The sequence below is a fragment of the Perca flavescens genome, chromosome 1 (assembly GCF_004354835.1).
Source record: "Perca flavescens isolate YP-PL-M2 chromosome 1, PFLA_1.0, whole genome shotgun sequence".
Classification (NCBI taxonomy): Eukaryota; Metazoa; Chordata; class Actinopteri; order Perciformes; family Percidae; genus Perca; species Perca flavescens.
Window position 1 is genome coordinate 9,272,185 of NC_041331.1, and position 21,320 is coordinate 9,293,504.

The 21,320-nt window shown below is 40.4% G+C and overlaps 1 protein-coding gene across 1 annotated transcript in view; it reads left to right on the plus strand.

The window, feature by feature from the left end:
* The first annotated feature begins 9,979 nt into the window (after positions 1–9,979).
* Positions 9,980–21,320, plus strand: part of LOC114554979 (mucin-5AC-like) — a 108,041-nt gene continuing 96,700 nt past the window's right edge. The window contains exons 1-2 of the mRNA XM_028577102.1: positions 9,980–10,124; positions 11,544–11,639. Of these exons, the coding sequence (XP_028432903.1) occupies positions 9,980–10,124; positions 11,544–11,639 (241 nt within the window). The remainder of the gene's footprint in view (positions 10,125–11,543; positions 11,640–21,320) is intronic.

Here is a 21,320-nt window from a genome sequence, read left to right on the forward strand (position 1 = left end):
TATACTATTCCCTGTGACTGACACAGCACAGGCCAGTGTGACAAGAGTTCCCCTTTCAGCAGAGGTCAGTGACCCTACTTGTTTGAATCCACGTCTGGCCAACACTTTATCTGGTTTATGTACAGTGGTGACCCCAGTTTCATCAACATTCCAAATGTCTCCTGGTCCAAACTCATATTTGCGTAACACTTTCTCTAAGTTGTCAAAGAAAGCATTAACGTTCTCTCTGTTGAAGCTACTTGCCCTGGCAAGGCTAGTTGCCTCTTGCTTTCTCAGTGCCAGTGTTGTATGCCGCTTTAAGAAGCCTGTAAACCACTCTTTACTGGCCTTTTCTTTTTCTGCCCACAAATGCGTGAACCTCAGCTGGCGTGCCACAGCAAACTGGTAGGCAAGCTTTCTGACCTCACTTGGTGACAGACCAAAATAAATTTCAGCTGACTTAGTGATATACTCAACAAGCTGCTTTTCCAAATCAAGTGAAAAAATCTTCCGTGGTGTTGTATAACCAACCATTGTTGTTGTTGTTGTGTTGCAACTCTACCTGCCAGACTGCCTTTAACATTATGTCAGGTGGTGTACTGCCGCTCTGTCTTTCGTTGATAATTTTGAATCTTCCTTCCTTCCTTCCTTCCTTCTTTCCTTCCTGCCTTTCCTTCCTTTCTTCAAAAACCTGCTATTAAAAATAAATTACAATATCACAATGTTTTTTGAGAGCCAAATGCAGTACAGACTTAATATTTGTCATGTTGAAACAGGTCAAATCATCCACCTCAACCCACTCTTGAGATCTTCTAGCAGTTGTATTTCAAATTCTGTCTTTTTCATCTGCATCTGCCTTATATGGTCCATTTCAAGATCAGCTTTAAAAAAAAAAAAAATTGTATTCTCTAAGTACGGTATAACTTGTACAGCTGTTTCAACACAAACACAAAATTACATCCCCACCCAGCATACCTAACAACAACCTTATCATGGTACACAATCAGTTAGATTGGTAAGGTGTAAACCTCAATAGGCCTCTCTGTATAGACTATATTTTATATAACACTTTTCTAGTCTTAACAACTACTCAAAGCACTTTTACATAGTACAGGAACCATTCACCATTCACACACTGTGGCCGAGGTTGCCGTACAAGGTGCCAAGGTGGGGTTCAGTGTCTTGCCCAAGGACACTTCGACATGGGACTGCAGGGCCAGAGATCAAACCACCAACCTTCCGATTGGCAGGCGACCGCTCTACCACTGAGCCACAGCCGCCCCATATCTTGTAGCTTCCCTTGTGGCAGCTAACACTGAGTAAGTTTACATGCACACCAATATTCCACTATTATTCCGAATATGACAATATTCCGAATTTGATACAGGTCATGTCAACTGCATATTCCGGTTGGATATTTTCCCGAATAAGGCCTTTTTCCGGATATAGCTTTTTCCAATTATGACATGTGGGATATTCTGGTATTATTCGGGTTTTAGAGGCATTCTTTGGAAATGTATACAGGGCATTTGGAATATGCGTCTCTATCTGGGTTTTTACCGCAGGCTTATGGTCAGCTCTGTGCTTTGCTATGGTTGCTGTAATAGTTTGCAGGGCTGCAGATCTGATAAGAAGGAGAAACACAGCTACTTTTAAACATTATCAAAGACTTAGATATCAACAGGTTTTTGGATATGTGCACATATTTATTTTTATATTTTTTATTTATTATTTCAGGACAATGCACATTTGATGAACATGTACAGCAGTACACATAAAAGTGCCAGATTGCCAAGGCTAATTTCCATCTGTAGTCCATTAGGCAGGTAGAGATAACAATAAATATCGCTATGCTGACCTTTTCAAAAAGCTGGTTCAATGAATGAAAGAGGGACACTGTGTTCGCACATTCCAGTCCGCCACTGCTGGTGAACTTTGAAAAAATTTTATTTTGCACGGCAACATGTAAACGGGAATATTAGTGGAGTATTCACTTTCATTAGCCATGTAAACAGCTTAGTTGGAATATCGTCTTTTTCGGAATAAGGGCAAAAAATGTAATATTATGTGCATGTAAAATTCCCAGTTTGTGCATCCACGATTCCTCTCCTCGATTCTTCTCCTTGATTCCTCTCCTCGCGCCTTAAGGCCCTGATGCACCAACCTGATAATCGGCCGTCGGACAGTCTGGCGAGATCAGTGACTCAAGTCTGTTAGGTGTGTTCTATGCAGTCGTCCATCGTCCAGCTGTTGGCCTTCATTTTGGCTGACCTGACTTGCTGGGTCGGAGGGCGGGCAGTCGGACTCAATGACCATTCTGATTGGTGGAGTGCTAACTCGGAAATGACGAGCAGGAGCTTCTAAAAATTTGACGAAAATCTTTTAAACTGACATTTTTCGATCTGAAATGAAGACAGATTCAGCAACTGCATGGCCGATTTCTTTCTTAAAATGTTTTCAGAAACACGTTTCGGTGAACTATCTTGTAAAATATGAGATTATATTCTGAACGAAACTGGTTGAAAAATCCGGGAGCAGCCAGACCCACATGATACATTCGTCCAATCAGCTGCCGGTTTAAATTTCTTGGGTGACAATACAGATTAGCGCGCCTGCTGTTATGGAGACGTATTACGTCTCGCGCCCGCGCAGAACTTACTTTCAAATTGCCGTCGCTTCGCTGTGTTCTGAGGCACTTTTTGGACCTCAGGGATCCGACTGATCAGTCCGACTGCCTTTTCTGCCAACGGTCGGCCGTTGGTTTGGTGTGTCAGGGGCTTTAGTCCCGCCCACAGGAGATTCGAGCCGAGGAGTCGAGGAAGAGACAAATTTGGGAATTGGAAAAAGCCCGATGTGCTTCATCATCCTCCTGTAAGAAACATTTTAAATAGTTTGTGTTCTACTCTCTAATCCATTATGAACTGTGGAGTTTCAAGAGAATTTACAGCTGCATGGTCTGTAATAGCAGGCTCCAACAGACATATTACACCATCTGTAACTGGTAGAAGATGAAGATATGTGCCCAACATAATTCAAATTTAGTTTTTACAACAATGCAGGCCACATCACAATTTCCCATAATTAATAACTGAATTGAGTCACCTTCAAATAGATTGTAATGTATATAGGACAAGAATAGACAAGAATAAGAACATCAATTAGGCATGCCAAGATTTGCTCCTTTAGAAAACCAGTGTTCTGAGTGTCTACGATGATGGGTGGGATAGTGAACTAGCACTAACTAAGACGAGCTTCAACCAGAGATACCCTCAGCCATATATCACCCACTGTTCTGACTGAGGACCATCTCTTTAGCCTCTGTGAGTGGTGGTGGTGGAATATATGAAATCTGATGTATTACCTACCACCATTTAGTTGTTTTGTGTTATTTAAAATATTTATAAAATATCTAGTCATGCCAGACATAATTATTCCACTCATTTAAACAATGCAATTACCCGTTTCAGCCACCAGGGGCACAGTGCTCCCTCTGCCTCCCAGCAAACTCATGGGTCAGACCCATCTGGTAGCGGGGGCTGAGACTGAGAGCTACATGGATAAATATGCACTAAACAAGCAATTTTGAAATTATGCTGTTTCATGAATACAAAAGTTGTGTGACCCCCCCTCCTAGACTATAACATTTTGGGTGACCCGCCCCTCAACAAAGAATAAAAAGACAGGATCCTCCCCTATTTATAGAATGCCCAGACATAGAATACTCAGTGAACAAAGAAAAGTAAAGGCAATTGTGGTTGGCGCTTCCGCCTCGATCGTCAAATTTTTTTGAGAATTGACTGACGCCCCCTCCACTCCTGCAACAAAACTGCACCTGTCCTAACATGACTAGCATCATCTTGTACTTTAAAAGGCTGGTCAAGGCATGTGGCGGTAGCAGCGGCATGTGGCTCAGGCGCCAACATGTCAAGGCCTGGAGATTTTCCTGGTGCTAACAGTCCAGGGCCTGTGGCTGACCTGTACCCACCTTGCAGCCAGTATTCAGCTGTGGGCACTACATCAGTGCTGCTAGCCCTCAGCCTGGCTCTGGGTTTGGCCCCAACATCACAGGCCCGTTGATTGCGTCAGGTTTTACAAATTAATACCATTGAACAGGTGGCTCGTTGCCATCTCATCAGAGCAGAGAGAGGGGGAGAGACAGAGGACACTGCAGCTTAAGAAACCTCAGCACACCGGGCCCAGGTGAGTTGAGTTTACTATTTACTGAACACACCTCCACAATGTCAACAGCCAAAAACACCATAGGGCAGTGATCATCAACTGGTAGCCTGCGGGCCATATCCGACCCACCAAAGCTTTCAGTCTGGCCCGCAGAATAATAATGAATTCTGAAAATATGAAGAAGTAAATGCGTTCTGGTATTTAGCATTTTGAGCATTCACAGCAGATAACATTCCACAGGGAGAGTGCAAACTTCCCTGTGCGTTTAATGTTAAGTCACACTTAACCAGACAACACCCAGGTAAGACAGACAAAATGTCATGCAGCTTCAAGCACACTTCGTTTGGATACAAGCGTTGCATTTTGGAAGACAGATGGGATTCTGAACAGCGATATATATTATAAACTGCTGCTGGCGCAGATGAACTAACGTCACGGTAGTTACTTTAAGTAGGTAAAATAAAACATCCATGAGCAAAAAATAAATACTTATCAATACTCACCTGTCTACAGGCATAAACAGCGCAGTCCACTCTCGTCCTCCACGCTGTTTAACGCAAACACAGCTACTCTGCAAATAGCGAATTTTTGCAAACAAGCTAAATAAAAGCTGTCGGTTTCTGTTTATCTTAGTTTGCCACGAATCTTGCAATTTGGACAAGTTCTTGTAAACTTAACTGCTGGCTAGGGCTGTGCAATTAATCGAAATTTAATCGTGATTATGATTTCGGCTCCCAATGATCACAAAAACAGAATAATCGAAAATAACAATTATTTAGCTCATAACCTTTTACAAGTATACTCTTATTTTCTCTTGTGTTCTGAATGAAAAAATAAAGTTTAAATAGGAAAAGTATTAATGCAAATTTCACAGTGGTATGTGTTTTTTTTACTGTTGATTTATTTAACTTTTTTAAGTTCAATAATTGCATTCCAGAAGTCAATGAGTGTTAAATTATCGTGATTTCAATATTGACCGAAATAATCGTGATTATATTTGTTTCTATAATTGAGCAGCCCTACTGCTGGCTAAACACACCATCTTCTCTGCTGGAGCGGTAAATCTTTGGATGCATTATAAAACCAAAACTAAGGCATGTGGATACCTAATTTGCACGTGAATGACGCCATCGTCATTCTACGTTCCTGATGATGATGCTGGTTGTATTCTTTTGCAACAACATTCTACAACTTTAACCCATCACTCCTCAGTGAACTGCCACCTAATCTGAGATCATTTTCTAGTTAAAGAGGCAGTTATCATGGATTTTTTCCCATGTTATTTAGGAGTTTTATTGTATATTGTGAGAAGGGTGATATTTGAGATTTGAATAGGTCAAACGTGAGTAGAATACAGATGTATTGCATTGCATGTTGAATACAGGTTTTGTGTGTGAAAAATACCAAATGTCACCAAAGAGGCAAGAGGGGCAACATCTCAAGGGCTTAGTTCAGTATTCACTGTTGTTCAAATTAAATTCATTGAGATTTTAAATGAGCATTTACTGTGTAAGCTAAATGTGTTACCGTATCTCACACCAGAATTTAAAGTGCTCATATTATGCTCATTTTCAGGTTCATACTTGTATTTAGAGGTTATATTAGAATAGGTTTACATGGTTTCATTTTCTCTAAGTTCTTTTTACAGTAGCTACATAATAATAACATAACTGTTTATGTGCCATAAACTACTGTAGCTCATAGCACAATTGTAATCGGCTTATAAAAAAAGTATAATGTGTGACACTTGTGTAACTCACAATAACTAAGCTAACTCACTAGTCATACTCCTTAAAAGTTATATCAAATGATAAGTTTTAATGATTAAAAATGGGAGTCTCCACTGATAACTTAAATAATAATAATTAAATATGTACACAGGATTTAGGCATGCTAGCTTTATTTTCATCTTGTCACATATTTGCTGTGTGACCTTGCTCTGATAAAAAAAATACATTCAGTTTCATCTAAAATAATCCAGGTCAAACCACAGGCGCTGGTTTATTATGATTGGGCCCAAACCATCAAAGTCTCAGCCCATTTATCACTGTTGGTTAAAGGAGGTTGAATGCTGTCCCACCCAATGTTGTCACATCTCAGGTTGACTCAAAACTCAATATTGTGCAACATTTTTACTTTACATACAAGTCCATGGTTACCACTAAATACAGAGGTTATGTTTTCAGGACAGGTCCAGATCCCTGCAAGGACCTCGGACAAAAAAATTCAGCCACTTCCACCACCAGTTCGTGCTATAGCAGAAGAAACGTCTTTGGCCTTGCAACTCCCAAACTGCACATTACACATTAAAAATAAACATATCCACGCATTCCCTGAATTCAGTTGAATCTCCTGATATAGGCCACGCCCAATTCCGCCTATACATTTATGCACGAAAAATCGTGATTTATTGTAAACTTACTATTTAGAACTCCTCCTAGATTTTGCGACTGATCTGCATGAAACCTTTTAATCGGATGAAAGTTGTACAAATTATGCACGAACAAATCTGTGTAACTAGCTACGAAAACACAAACTTTGCCATATGTCGGCCAAAAAAAATGCTATGAAAATGAAACTTTAGATTCTTGTCTGCCATGACCCTCTGGGCCTCCAGACGCCACGCCTACAGTGGGGTACTGATTCGTCAAATCTGGCCTGGCCTATGGGACCCAGATTTGGATTCACCACTTACACTAATGTGAGCAACTTCACATTTACAGTGTAGAACAATACAATGGTTCATGGACCTCACATACCAAAAATTACACATATGGACCACTAGGTGACGCTATAATGACGTCAAACGTATATTTGCCTATAACTCCCACATTACACATCGCACATTAGAAACCCTTACATTCACGTGTTCCTTGAATCGAGCTGAATCTGATGATATGAATCTGGTAAGAAGTGCAGAACTTAGTATTATTGTTTGACATCCCTCTTCTAGGCAATGTAACAAATTTGGCTAATAACCATTAGGGGGTGCTATAATCAACGTTTATGTGTTTTGGCTAGGCCAGTAGCGACGCGTCGATGTCATATTTTTTGCGTTGATGCTTCGCCACAGCTCAGCATACACACGTGGGAGACCAAAACATTGCAGAATAGATGACAAAACAGCAACCTCCTCACAGAATTTCCAACAAAGCCCTGCAAAAAGCCCCAATAAAAGTCCTAAAAAAAACCCAGCTGGCTCTAAATCATCGAAGGGATGGTTATGTCAGAATTACTTCTGACATATAAGTATAACCAGATATTTTATAAATACTTTAAAAACACAAAACAACTAAATGGGGATAGGTAATACATCTGATTTCATATACTGCTTTAGTAAAAATAATATTTTTTCAGGGCTCTGCCTCTCACCTGAGATCATTGTCGACGCATATGCAGGACGCAAAAAACAATAATTTGATGCACTAGTCGGGACATCTTACCGTGCCAACGTTACAATAAAGGTTGCCTAAATGCCATGTATATAAATTTGCTGTCAGCTTACTAATTGAATGCGCGTTTTGTGTAGATTTGGACTTTGATACGTTTTATTCCACTTTGTTTAAACGGCGAAGTTCACCTCGTTCACCTGTTTGGAGCTGACTGGTGAATGGGACGCGTGTATAGGCCTTGCTGGATACACCGTGACTCTGTTTGTGAATCTACTGATCGCTGTGGATGACTTGTTTTCATGTCATTGGATTACGGCAAAATACTGATCTTTTTTCTTAACGTGTCTTAACGTTTTATGGTGCGATTGTGCTTGGTTTCTGCGTTTGGAGAGGCATCTCAACAGACTGGAGGTCCAACACTGATTTTTCACTGTTAACCTACATGTTAGTTGAATTTAAGTGTCGGGGCATTCTGCCACCGTCTGTCTATTGTGCTCCAACACAGCCGTGCCCACGGGCGTCAGTTTGGTTTGAAATGTGCTGTGGACAGAGACTCATTCGGAGGTACATTTCCAGAAGTGCTGGGTACAATAACGCATACGTTTTTTTCTCTTTCGCGCAGGTCAGGTTTAATGTACGTAAACAATGACCAATGATTACCAAATTTTTCTCTAATATTGCTCCTCATAACCACGGAAAACTGTCTAAAAATAGAACCCAAAGTCCAATTATTATGGATGTTATCTGACATTTAGCGTTTTTGCTTCACATTTTCAGCAGGGCAGCGGAGCAGCTGTTGGTTGACTCCCGACGGTTCTCATGGGCTTTATAAGTCCTAACATGAAAAAGCTTAACGTGGTTTAATATACCTAAACAACGATCAATCATCACCACATTTCTGGTTAGATTTTTTGACAGTTTTCAGTGGTTATGAGGAGCAATATGAGAGAAATTTGGTAATCATTGTTTAGGTACAAGCTTTTTCCTCGCTTTTTCCTTGCCATAGCCTGTCAAGTTCTTTTGACAGGCATAAGTGTTCATTTCAAGATATGGCCATGATACATTTGATGATCGTTGTTGAGGTACATTAAACCACGTTAAGCTTTTTCACGTTAAGCAGAACAGGCAGCGTTGTGAACAGAGAAGCGTGCAGCCTGCGCAGCAGCAGAGCGCCTGTGCCTGTGCCTGCCCTTTGGGGACAGAGATTGTTGTGGATTTTTTGCATCTGTCGCAATTTAAATTCAAATCTGCTTAAAAAAATAAACCTATGTTTATTTAGCATGTTTGTTTTGTCCATTTGTGATCGTGCTGTGTTCCCCAGGTCTCAGTTGCTACTCAGTTGCTACAATGAGTTTTATTTTTTTTTTCGAATGTCAAACTCCGCCTATGGCAATTCCGCTTACAAGCTGTAGAGGGACCGATGCGGGAAAAGTTCTTTAGTGTTGCTTTAATGGGATATTTGCAAGGGTAATGTACCACAGACCTTGCGGCTCACGCCTATCGATATTTACTGATGTTTGCCTCCCCACCGGTGCGCTTTGGGTTCCGCTTTCGCATGCTCCCCGGATCATTGGGGGCGACTCTTGTCGGGGGCGACTCGTGCTGAGGAGGCTTGGACCCCGTCATAACTGCTTGCAGTTCTAGTTTGTCTTGTCATTCACCACAATTTGTCAAGTTTAGCATCTACTTAGTCTATATCCAAGACGTTGGACTTCCGGGATTGTTCAGGTGAATTGTTCGGAAATGTCCGTTACCTTCCGCTTTCTTTGTGTTGGCATTTAAAACTCAGGTTGATTTATGAAGACTATGGTAACAGCTCCTCAGATCTCTGCAGGGTAAATCCAGACAGCTAGATATCTGTCCAATCCGAGTTTTGTGTTGCACGACTAAAACAACCTTTGAATGTACACATGTTCCACCAAAACAAATTCCTTCCCGAGGCTATTTTGCAGAGGTGCCGTTGCTCCGTGCGGTGCTTAATGCCGCCGAAGACGATTGTGATTGGTTTGAAGTAGAGATGCACCGATTACAATTTTCTAGTCCGCTTCCGATTTCCGAGTTTTCATTGAATTTAACCTACAGATACCGATTTTAGCCAATTCCGATTTCATTTTTTCTAACCACTTTACAGCACACACAAATATTTATTTTCTATCGTTTCTTTAATAGAACATTTTACATCTTGCATAGAACTTTTTTTTAACAGATAATTGATTGCTCTAAAATAGAACTTTATAAATTACTCCTGGTGTGGGAAATTCACACACTAAAGTGCAATGTTATGGAAGAACCATTTCCTTCTTTTCACATCAAATATCCAACTAAAATTTTTTTATATATTTAGCAAACTAAACATCTGTATGAAAACAGGGAAAACAGGTAATGCATTTGTACAAAAGGCCGTCTATAACCAGTGATTGTTAGAGTGCATGTCGGAGAATAGCGTGGACCGCACTTCACACCGCGAGCGGGCACACGTGCCACCCGGTGGAAAAGGGAGAGAAAGGAAAAGGAAACTCGCTGTCCGAGGGATAACTAGCCAGTGGAGATCGCGTATGTGCATCCTTGAGAACTGTAAGTCGTGTAACTTATGTTGTCAGTTCATTGTTAGCTGGTGATTTCGTTGTTTGTGTTCTTCACCTGCTAGCTAGGTTGCACATGGCTGTTAAGTCGATAATTATACAACAATCACCATTAGATTGTTTGTATTTTATGTGCATTATTTACATGCTACAGTAGTTACACTGCATTAAGATAATGTAATTAATAGTGGGTTTATTGTTATTATGTGCTAGCCTATATATAATTCCTATGCATTTTGTATGGTAGCCTTTACAATATTATTTATTTACAGCATTTGACTGGCATAAAATCGGCATATGTCAGACTGACTGGCCGGTCACCGGTCATGGCCGATCACGTGAAAATCGGCCAATTCTGGTCACCAACCGGTCAATCGGTGCATCTCTAGTTTGAAGAAATGCCAGTAAACCAGAGCACTTTTTTCTCCTCTTCAACGCTGTGAAGGAAGGTCTGGCAATGAGAGACTATCATCCACTTACTTCGTTTCTACATACAGTACAGGCCAAAAGTTTGGACACACATTCTCATTCAATGCGTTTCCTTTTTATTTTTATGACTATTTACATTGTAGATTCTCACTGAAGGCATCAAAACTATGAATGAACACATATAGAATTATGTACTTAACAAAAAAGTGTGAAATAACTGAAAACATTTATATTTTAGATTCCTCAAAGTAGCCACCCTTTGCTTTTTTATTAATAAGGGAAAACATTCTACTAATTAACTCTGACAAGGCACACCTGTGAAGTGAAAACCATTTCAGGTGACTACCTCATGAAGCTCATTGAGAGAACACCAAGGGTTTGCAGCGCTATCAAAAAAAGCAAAGGGTGGCTACTGTGAAGAATCTAAAATATAAGACATGTTTTCAGTTTTTTCACACTTTTTTGTTAAGTACATAATTCCATATGTGTTCATTCATAGTTTTGATGCCTTCAGTGAGAATCTACAATGTAAATAGTCATGAAAATAAAGAAACACATTGAATGAGAAGGTGTGTCCAAACTTTTGGCCTGTACTGTATTTTTTTCTCATCCTCCATGCTTTTCCCCAGTTCTGACTCTGCTCTCATTTCAAACCTCCTGGCCAGCAGTAGACCTGACTCCCTCTTGTCTTGCCTTTCCCCAGTCACCTGTCCATATACCTGCCCCTCATCCTCACATAATTTATGGGATATCACTTTCAAAACAGCACTAAAACCCTAGTTATGTTTTTTATCAAACAGCTAAAAGTGAAACTTTGGGCAAAATAAGGGTAAAAACCACTACTTGAATAAAGAGAGGGAGAGCCGCCCTCGCAAGAACAAAGCTGCATATCAGAGGACTAACGCGTTATTTTCTGATTGTTTCACAGCACAACCTCAGCACATCTCCGCACAACCCTGCGGGAAGGTGCCGCATTGCTGATTTTTGTGTAAATGCAAAGTTTCATCCTTTCGCTGTGTCAGTCAAACAGAAACACCGACAGCACAAAGCAGCGCTCTACACACAGCAGACGGGAAAGGTAAGAAGCAGGGGAAATGTTGGTTATGTACTGTAATCCCAGATTTTATAAATATAGGCTTTACCCTCCAAGAGCTGTAGCTGTTGGGATAATGGCAAAGTTGATGTAGTTTATGCCCAACTGTGCCACCATAGTACACAAGCATTCAACGCAATTCATTGAGTCACTCAAAAATCTAGCTAATACCAAAAACTACAGGGACCCGTTTCAGGAAGGAGGTTTAACAAACTCTGAGTCTAACCCTGAACTATTACATGTCATTTAGCTGACGCTTTTATCCAAAGTGACTTTCAATTAAGTGCTTTCAACCTTGAAGGTGCAAACTCCAGACAACAAATAGTAAGTAATATTAGCTTTAAATAAGCAAAACTACAAAGAGACATGTGAAAGTGCAGCTTCAAGAAATATATATAATTTTTTTTTTTGTTTATCCGAGGTGTAGTCGGAAGAGATGTGTTTTTAGCCTTTGGCGGAAGATGCGTAGGCTTTCGGCCATCCTGATGTCAATAGGAAGCTCATTCCACCATTTAGGAGCCAGGACAGCAAACAGTCAGGATTTCGTTGAGTGATTAGTTCTCCCTCGCTGTGAGGGGACAGCAAGCAGGTTGGCTGATGCAGAGCAGAGTGGGCGGGTTGGGGTATAGGGTTTGACCATATCCTGGATGTATGCTGGGGCTGATCCGTTCGTCGCCCTGTATGTAAGTACTAGTGTCTTGAAGCAGATGCGGGCAGCAATTGGTAACCAGTGAAGAGAGCAGAGGAGCGGTGTAGTGTGAGAGAACTTGGGGAGGTTGAAGACAAGTCAAGCTGCTGCGTTCTGAATGAGCGGCAGGGGCCGGATGGCACATGCAGGCAGGCCAATCAAGAGGGATTTGCAGTAGTCTAGACGTGAGATGACTAGAACCTGAACCAGAACTTTCTGCTATAGAAGGGGACGTATCCTTCTGATGTTATGCAGCTTGTATCTACACGATTGGGTAGTTGCAGCAACGTTGGCAGTGAAGGAGAGTTGGTCGTCAAGTGTCACACCCAGGTTTCTAGCAGTCTGGGTTGGGACTACCACAGAGTTGTCAATTGTTATAGTCAGAATTTGATTTAGAGATAAAGTGGTAAGAGAGCAAAGACTACTGGATGTGGTGGATGGTAAGATTATTTCAGGAAGTGTGGTGGAGAATGAAGAGCATATGTCATCTATCTTTTTTACAAAGTAGTTGACAAAGTGGGTTGGTAGGAGGGAGGAGGAAGGAGGTGGACTGGGGGAATTCCAGGAAGTTAGAGAAGATAGAAAAAATGTTTGTTGGGGTTGGAGAAAGAGGATTCAATTTTGGTTTGATAAAAAGAGCTTTTTGCTGCAGAAATAGAGGCAGCGAAGTAGGAAAGAAGAGACTGATAGGTAAGCAGATCATCTGGGTGTTTAGATTTAGCCCGTATGGTTGATCTTTCAGCATGCACAGTCAGATAACTACGGAGCTGGGGAGGACTTGCGAGCCTGCTGTGAAGTAAGAGGGCAGAGAGAGTCAAGAGGACAGAGAAAGTCAACTCTGAGTTGATTTACCCTGAGATGTGAAACTCTGAGTTTTCGGTTCCAGAACAGCTGATTTGCGTTGGTTCACTCAGAGTTAAGCATGTGCACCACAGAAAAAGGCAGCATTAATGGAGCAATGATACTAAGATTCACCATTGCAACAACCACAAACAAATCGGTTGGCATACTTTACCCCTCTGGAACTGGAACTACTCATGCACACATACAACGAGTTTGAATATATATTTTGTTAAAACTGCAACATGGCTGCTGCTGCAAAAAAAACACCTATAATTTCATTTAGGTGCAATCCTGCGGGCAAAAAAGTAAGCTACTAATCCCATTCTGAGGCTGCAGCACCATGTCATTAACAGAACTATAATTTATAATCATTTAATTATTTTTAATGGCTTTCACTGGTTTGTGTTCAGGGAACACTACAAAAAAGTTTAAAAAACATTTCAGAGCGAGGCACACTCTTCTGACGGCTCTGCATACAGTGGCTTTACTAATATGCTCCGCATCACCAATGTTGTAAATAAAACTGCCGTTTGCAACACAAATAGCATGTCCACGATGGGTGATGTTAGTGATATGAGGATGGATAAGGTTATGTAGGCTACATATCTGATCAACTGTGAAGAAAAACGAGACTTCTCAAAAAGGTTGTTATCTGGAAATGAAAATACATGTAGTCGGGCCTCAATATCATCTCCTGACGTATGTTTAACTCTTACTGCAGAGTAATACAGCTTTTTCATCAACAGGATCATCGACAAAAAGACATGCCATGTTTTGAGAAGAAAAAATAACTTTTATATTCTGCACACTTTTAAACAGTTAATAAACCAACACTTCTTTTTATTCATACAGATGACAACACTGCACTAAAATGCGCCTGATACAGACTGAATGAATGAATGAGGAAATGAAAGAGAGCTGTGTCAGAGGGAGGAGACTGAGAGAAACTTGAAATTTATTGAAGAAAACCTGCTTCCGACCAGGTTATGTTCACAGACTCAGTTACCATAGTAACTGACTCTGAGGTTAAGTTACCTCTCTTTCTGAAACGGGCTGGAGTTACCCCTCCTTCTCAGGTTTAAATAACCTCCCTTTCTGAAGAAACCTTTCCGTCATCTCACTAAACCTGCTTTCTGAAACGGACCCCTGGTCGACTGTGTACAGTAATGAAGTTTAGTGATCAGAAAAGTGACACCGCTGCCTAGCTGTGTCTCCATGTTCTATAGGGCCAAACCAACAAATCAGATATTAGTAAAACATATTGTTTTGATGCGGCATTTTATGATGGTGATGGTTGAACCAACAAGGACAAAATAAAATACTTATTTTTAAATATGGGATGAAGGAAGGACACTGGCGTTAGTTGGGGTAGGCGGAGCATTTTTTGGGGGAGTGGGATGGAGTGGGGGGTGCCCCACGTGCCCATGCTTAGAACTGGGACTCATACTATTTATATCTATTATAGTGAAACCCCTTACTGTGTATTTTAAATTACATTACACATCTATATATTTCATTCTATATAATTCTATACCTATACCACTTTACTGCTTTTTGCACTTCTGGTTAAATGCTAAACTGCATTTTGTAGTCTCAGTACCTGTTCTCTGCAGTAACAATAAAGTTTAACCTGATCTAATCTAATGAACTGTGCTGTGGGTGTGATTTGCTGAACCTCTTATGAAACAACAGGATTCAAATAGCATGACTGAAAACAATTGCTGATTAGCAGGCCCTCTTCACCCAGCCACATAATCTCATTTGGGTGCAGTAAAACAATACTAATGGATCTATAATGAATTGAGGTGAATTGAAGTAATCTCTGCTTTCCATTCATATTGAGTCACTGTTAAATCTTGCTATTGTTAAGGATGACTGCTGGTGATAAGAAAACAAAAGACAAAATTGTTTATCTCTCAGATATCTGATCACACCTTGAATAGGTTTAAGCTTTTATCGCTTGAGTCAAAATTCATAATGGTGATCTATTATTCCCACAGGTCTAAATCAGATTTGGTAGTAGTGGGTGTTTCCTACTTGAACACTGAACAATTGCCTAAGCTGTATCCTGAATGTCTGAGCCTGAAAAGACAGAACCTTTATTTTCCTTTTCACTGGTCATTGCCACAACGAAATACAACTACTCAAATACAATACAAATACATTTGGGTTTGAGTTTTAAGCAATGGTTATGCCCAATCCTTAAAGTTCATTTAAAACTCACTGGTAATGTTTTGAATGGCTCAGCTCAACCAAATAAAAAAACAACACTTTCTTTCTAGTGGTATGTGTTCATACTGTTTTTGCTTTTTGCTTTGCTTTGTGCAGGGAATAATTTCCTTCCAGGGTTTTTCCTGGCTCAGAATGGGCCCTTGACGATACAACAAATGATACCCACTTTATTTCCTCTGTTCTAATGATTTGTGATGCACCACTTTATGGTGGAAATGTCAATCAATCAATCAATCAATGCCATTTATTTGTCACATGAAATCATACAAGGAACAATTCCAGTAAAATGTAATCCCATCAGGTCCTTGAACTTGTGCATAATTCATTATAAAGCAGAATGGCCATCAGATCGGCACACAGAAAAAGAGTCACCCGGTTGAATGGCACTGGCACTCCAGGCTAGCCTGACAAGCCAGACCCACATCAAGATGTTGGGTCTGGGAACACACCATTGGCAGAGCTAGATTTCTAGACTATCTCCAGGCAGCATCCAGCCAAGTCTCAGCAAAAGGACACCACAGCTCCTGACATCCCGTTGGAACACAGCACACTGACACTGCATACTGGCCAACAGGATGCCTAGCAGAGAAGTGTCAGTGTTCAATTCCTCCACACGCCTTTGATGTAGAGATGGAGATGGACGCAGAGATGATCTTGCTTGTCCACATAGTCGGGAACATACATTTGAAAATTTGACTAGCCAGCTGGTTAGCTAGCTTAAGCTACCCGAGTCGGCAGGAGGTTAGCAGAGTTGGCAGTAGACTGGCAAGTGGATTTCCCTAGTGTTATAACCCTCCACATCAACCACAAAGCACAACTAATATTTGTAAGAAAATAAGTAAATTCTGCAGACGGAGAGGCAACTGGAGAGTTTTGTGCTCTAGAGCAGTGGCGGCTCCTGAAAAAATTCTCAGGGGGTGCAATTTTTCTGATAATGATTAAGGTGACCCATTCAATGGGTACATTAAGAAACAGAAAGATTTCCCCTCTAGCTACATAAGTTACAGGTGGAAAGCTATGTAAGAAATTAGCATACAGGAGCCTTCATAAGCAAAAATGACATGGCTCCACAATTAATTATTCCAATTATTCATTACTTACATTAATCCAATGTTGTGTGATGTAAAATAGCTAAACAGGACACATTTTTAAAAAGATATGTCCAGCAACAACATAAAGACAGGGGCAGCATATAAGTCAATACCAGAAGCATTTATTGACTGATCTCAAAAGTATTGGCTTATAAAAGCAAAATAAGTTATCACAGTACAAATAATTAAGGGTGTTCTTTCACAGTCCTCAAAACTGCATAAACAATCTTCATTTCCATAAACAAATGAAATATCAGCTGAAAATACAGCATCTTGGTATTTGTTCAGATTGCAGGATAAGCAAGAGCTTTTACCACATCTACAACATTTCAAAGGTAGTGCAGCCTAATAATCTTTTAGAGTAAAGGGAAGTGCACACTTTAAACAATAAATAGTAACAGCATGGCAATAACAAGTAAACAAATTGTTGAGAGAAGTGGATCTTTGGAACTACATTTTCTGGAATGTAGGATGTCACCAAAGTGCTACTTAATAAAAGCAAAGTTACATCCCAAATAAGTGAATGAACAAGTGAGGTTTGACCTAGTGTGGTCTGTGCATCTTGGTGTTACACATTGAAGACCAAACCAGAATGGTGAGGTGCTGCTAAGTTTAACTAAAGAATTCTGATATACAAATGGATTACTTACTTCAAAAAGGCCTCATGGTTGAATTGGAAATATGTGCACCAAAACATAATTCACAACAAGCGAGGAGGAGCTTTTGATAGAAGCTACTGAAAACATTGATGCAAGTTATTAATAAGCAATTTATATAGACTTCCATATTCTGCCCTCTTGTATAGATTTGTGAAAATGAACATGAACAGTGATAGACATTTTGCCTGAAAACAGCATTTGAAAATAATTTCTAGAAAGGTAAAAACAGCTATTTGGCTTTGTAAAAATGAACAACCATATTCTGGCCATATGTATAGATTTGTAAAAATGAACATGAACTGATATTTTCTAAACTTTTTTTTGAATGAATGAAAAAATAACATTTAAAACATCAACTGAACTGATTTGGTGTGTGTGTGTGTTAAAGAGACAGACAGGGAGAGAGGGATATATATATATATGTATGTATGTATGTATGTATGTATGTATATATGTATGTGTATGAGAGAGAGAGAGAGAGAGAGGCTACATTACTGGTGCTGAAACTGTGCTCTTCTCTCTTTCAATGCAGCAAAGCGGTCAATGACTTTCTCATTGAAATCAGGCATGTTGAGGACTAGTTCCCTCTCTATGGAAAGCATGGCCAGTGCATTCAGACGTTCCTGGCCCATTGAATTTCGCAGACATGTCTTAAGTCGGGTCAAAGTTGAGAAACATCTCTCAGCTTCAGCTCTTGTCATGAGAGTAGTTATGAGGATGTTCAACAGAGTCAGTCTCAGAGAATGTCTCCTGGAGGTTGTAGCTCATGAGAACCTGGTACAGTGCCAGTGCACCACAGCAGCCCTTGAATTCAGGATTCTCATAGATCAGAGAGAATTCTGTCTTGAGCTTTGCCTTGTTCAGAATGGGGTATGCGTTCACAGTGGCATTCAGAGCCTCATCAGGAAATGAATGGCAGTACCCTTCAAACGTATCTGCTTGCAGTAAGGTAGCACTTAGCACAAGGTGGCCAGTGAAAGAGAACCTTGCTTTGGTGTGATCCAGGATGGTGTCGCAGACCTCTTCAGACAGCCTCTGCTTCTCCTCTTCTCTCAAAGCCATTCTGGGTCTTTTGGCTCCTGTTGCTACTTGCAGCTGCTGTTGACAGGAGTCCCTGAGGGCAAACAGACCAATGTGTTTGTTAGGCTATGTACAGTACTGTAGTCGATGTCATGCACAGGTATATGCAATTTATCCACGTATAGTACAAAGATTTCAGTTCCACTTAAAATGGGCAGGGATGCATAAAGTCTTTAGTGTTTAAGTTAGCCTTTGTGTCTCACCTAGCCTAGACGTTCAGCACAATATACAGTATACACAGTATATAAAGTAAGATAGATTACACCACTGGCCATATATAATGAGAATGTAATTTCTAACACAAATGCAGTCTCCTTTCATGCATACATTTTCGGTAACACTTAATAATAACCATCACTAATAAATGGTAAATTGATAGTTAATTAAACTGAAATTAATAGTTATTTTACTGTTAACTAACAACAAAATGATAATTAATAATGTTTACTAATTATCAGTTATGCTTTAATTTGTTATTTTAACAGTTTGTTGTTCACATCAAAACATTTTATATATTATATTAACTTTTTGTTAATGATTAAGAAATTGTAAACCGTCAGTAAACATTATTTGGATGTCTAATGTAAAGTTTCATCTGATGAAAATAATACCTTGTTAATGGTTAATAAAGACTTTGTAAAGCATATATACAAACATTATTTAGATAGCTATTATCAGTGTTCAAATAATAAAATGATCTCTTTTATAAATCGCCAAAAAAAGATTTAATGGGGCCAAATGAATGTTACTTGATGCTTTATAAACCATTTATTAATCATTCATTTATTATTATAAGGATTAGATGCAACTTAATAATAACCATTCAGATAATGTTTATAGACGGTTTACAAAACAATTATTAACCACTGACAAAGTATTAAAGCTCTGGCTGAAGTTATAAACGTATTGTATATGACACTAAAATAATGATAAAATAACAATTATAACATTACTAATAATGAATAAACATTACAACTCATCATTTCATTGTCTTAACAGTAAAATACCTATTAACTAAAGATTAATTAACTATCAATTTACCATTTATTAGTGATGGTTATTATAAAGTGTTACCACATTTTCAAATGACAAAACTCTGCTTTGAAAACGATCAAATGATATTGTTACGTTATGGCCTGCACGCTGCTTGTGAAGCTGTCGAGGGCATGTTTGATGAAGACAGCATCAATGTCCTTCTTCTGGAGCTTCAGGTACAGAATATTAATGTGGGGCATGATTTTGTGAAAAAGCCACAGGAAAAACATTCATCATATAGCATCCTCACATAGCCAGATGCCTCTCTCATGGTGGGCTGGTCAAACGAACCCAATGAACCCTGTCCTGATGGCTTCAAAACATTGTATTTTGTGTTCACGACTCTGCTGTTGAAATTCCACCGTGTGAATAAGCTCTGGACAGTCTTCGTGTAACAGTCTGGTCAAGAATGCTGGTCCGTTTGGGTGAATAGGAAAAAAAGTTGCAATCCCGCTCAGACTGGAAAAGAAAATATTCACTCTTTTGATGCGAGAAGTAGCTTGCTGCATGATCAAATTCAGTGATGTGCATAGCAAAGCACATAATGGGCATTCTTGAAATGCTCACGCACCTTTTGCTTAACACCAGCCTTCTCTCCCCTCATCACACTGGCTCCATCGTAAGCTTGTGCAATGAGTTTGACTTTGTCATTGTTGCCAAAAAGACCAGTCTCTCCAAAAGCACACTGGCGATGGAGATTGAGGTTGATTCCGAGATGGGAAGAAACTCAAAAAAAGGTTCCTGCACTTTATGGTTGCTATCGATGTACCTCAGCACAAGCACCAGCTGTGTCTGTGTAAAAACGTCCGTGGTCTCGTCAGCTTGGATGGTTACGAAGTTCGCCGACTTCATCTCCTCCACAGTATGTTCCCTCACGACCGCTAGCATACACTCCAGTAGCTCGTTTTGAATCGTCTTTGATGTGCCCTTGAAAAGTTTAACATTTTTAAGATGATCATCAAACACCTCATCTAACTGTGCCACAAATGGCGCTTTTCCATTACATGGTACCTCCTGCCTCGCCTCGACTCTACTCTACTCGCCTTTTTTGGTTTTCCATTACGAAAAAAAGCACCTGGTACCTGCTAACAGGTACTTTTTTTAGTACCTGCTCAGTCGAGGTTCCAAGCGAGCTGAGGCGAGCCGAGAAGGTGACGTGAAACCCTGCAGGCTGCTGATTGGTCGGAAAGAAGCGTCACTGATCACTGCATTGTTAGCGAGAGACGGCATTTTTAAATAGTTTAGCCAGCGGTGTTTTTTTGCTGCCGGAGGCTCCACGCAGAGCTTTCTCCGTCGCATACAAGTGGCCTGATGGTTATACTGGTGCGCTGGTGTGTGCATGTGTGATGTGTGTGTGTGTCGAGTCGCCGTATGTGTGTGTGTGGGGAGCTAGTGAGCGAGGGAGAAGTGAGAGAGTGACGGCGATTATCTCCACAGCGAGTAGCGACTCTAGAGTCATATATATGTGACCACGGTGGGAAATCTGGAGCAGTAAACGTTAATTATCTCTTTGATATCATGTTGTTTACGGAGATGGAGAACCAGGAAATGCTTCGGGGATATGTCAATGGGAAAGCAAGCTACTAAGCCACGCCCATGGCAGTCGCTATGACGACCAGCCACGCTGAGGCGATACTAAAATCTGCAATGGAAAACGGACGCACAGCGAGTCGAGGCGAGTAGAGTCGAGTAGAGTCGAGTGGAAAAACGCCAAAAGTTGACCAGTCCAAGAAAAATACCAGGGTTGGTGGAGACCTCAGTTTCAACACTCCGCAAAACTTCACACAGTGGATTAGCCGGTTAAGGATGTGGCGGTTCTTGCTAACCTCATCGTTTTGGCGACGGACAGCTAGCCTGTATCCTTCATCCAGTTGAGCGACAATGTTCACTCTACCCAAAGCAGATAATCTCGAACACCTATCCATGTGGGTCTTTGACAGCTCATGTTTCTTTATCTTTTCTGAAAGATGGTGCATGTGTAGTGGAGGATAAGCCCCACTATGTAGGGGTGTTATTAGTATAGTTCTGCTCTGGACGA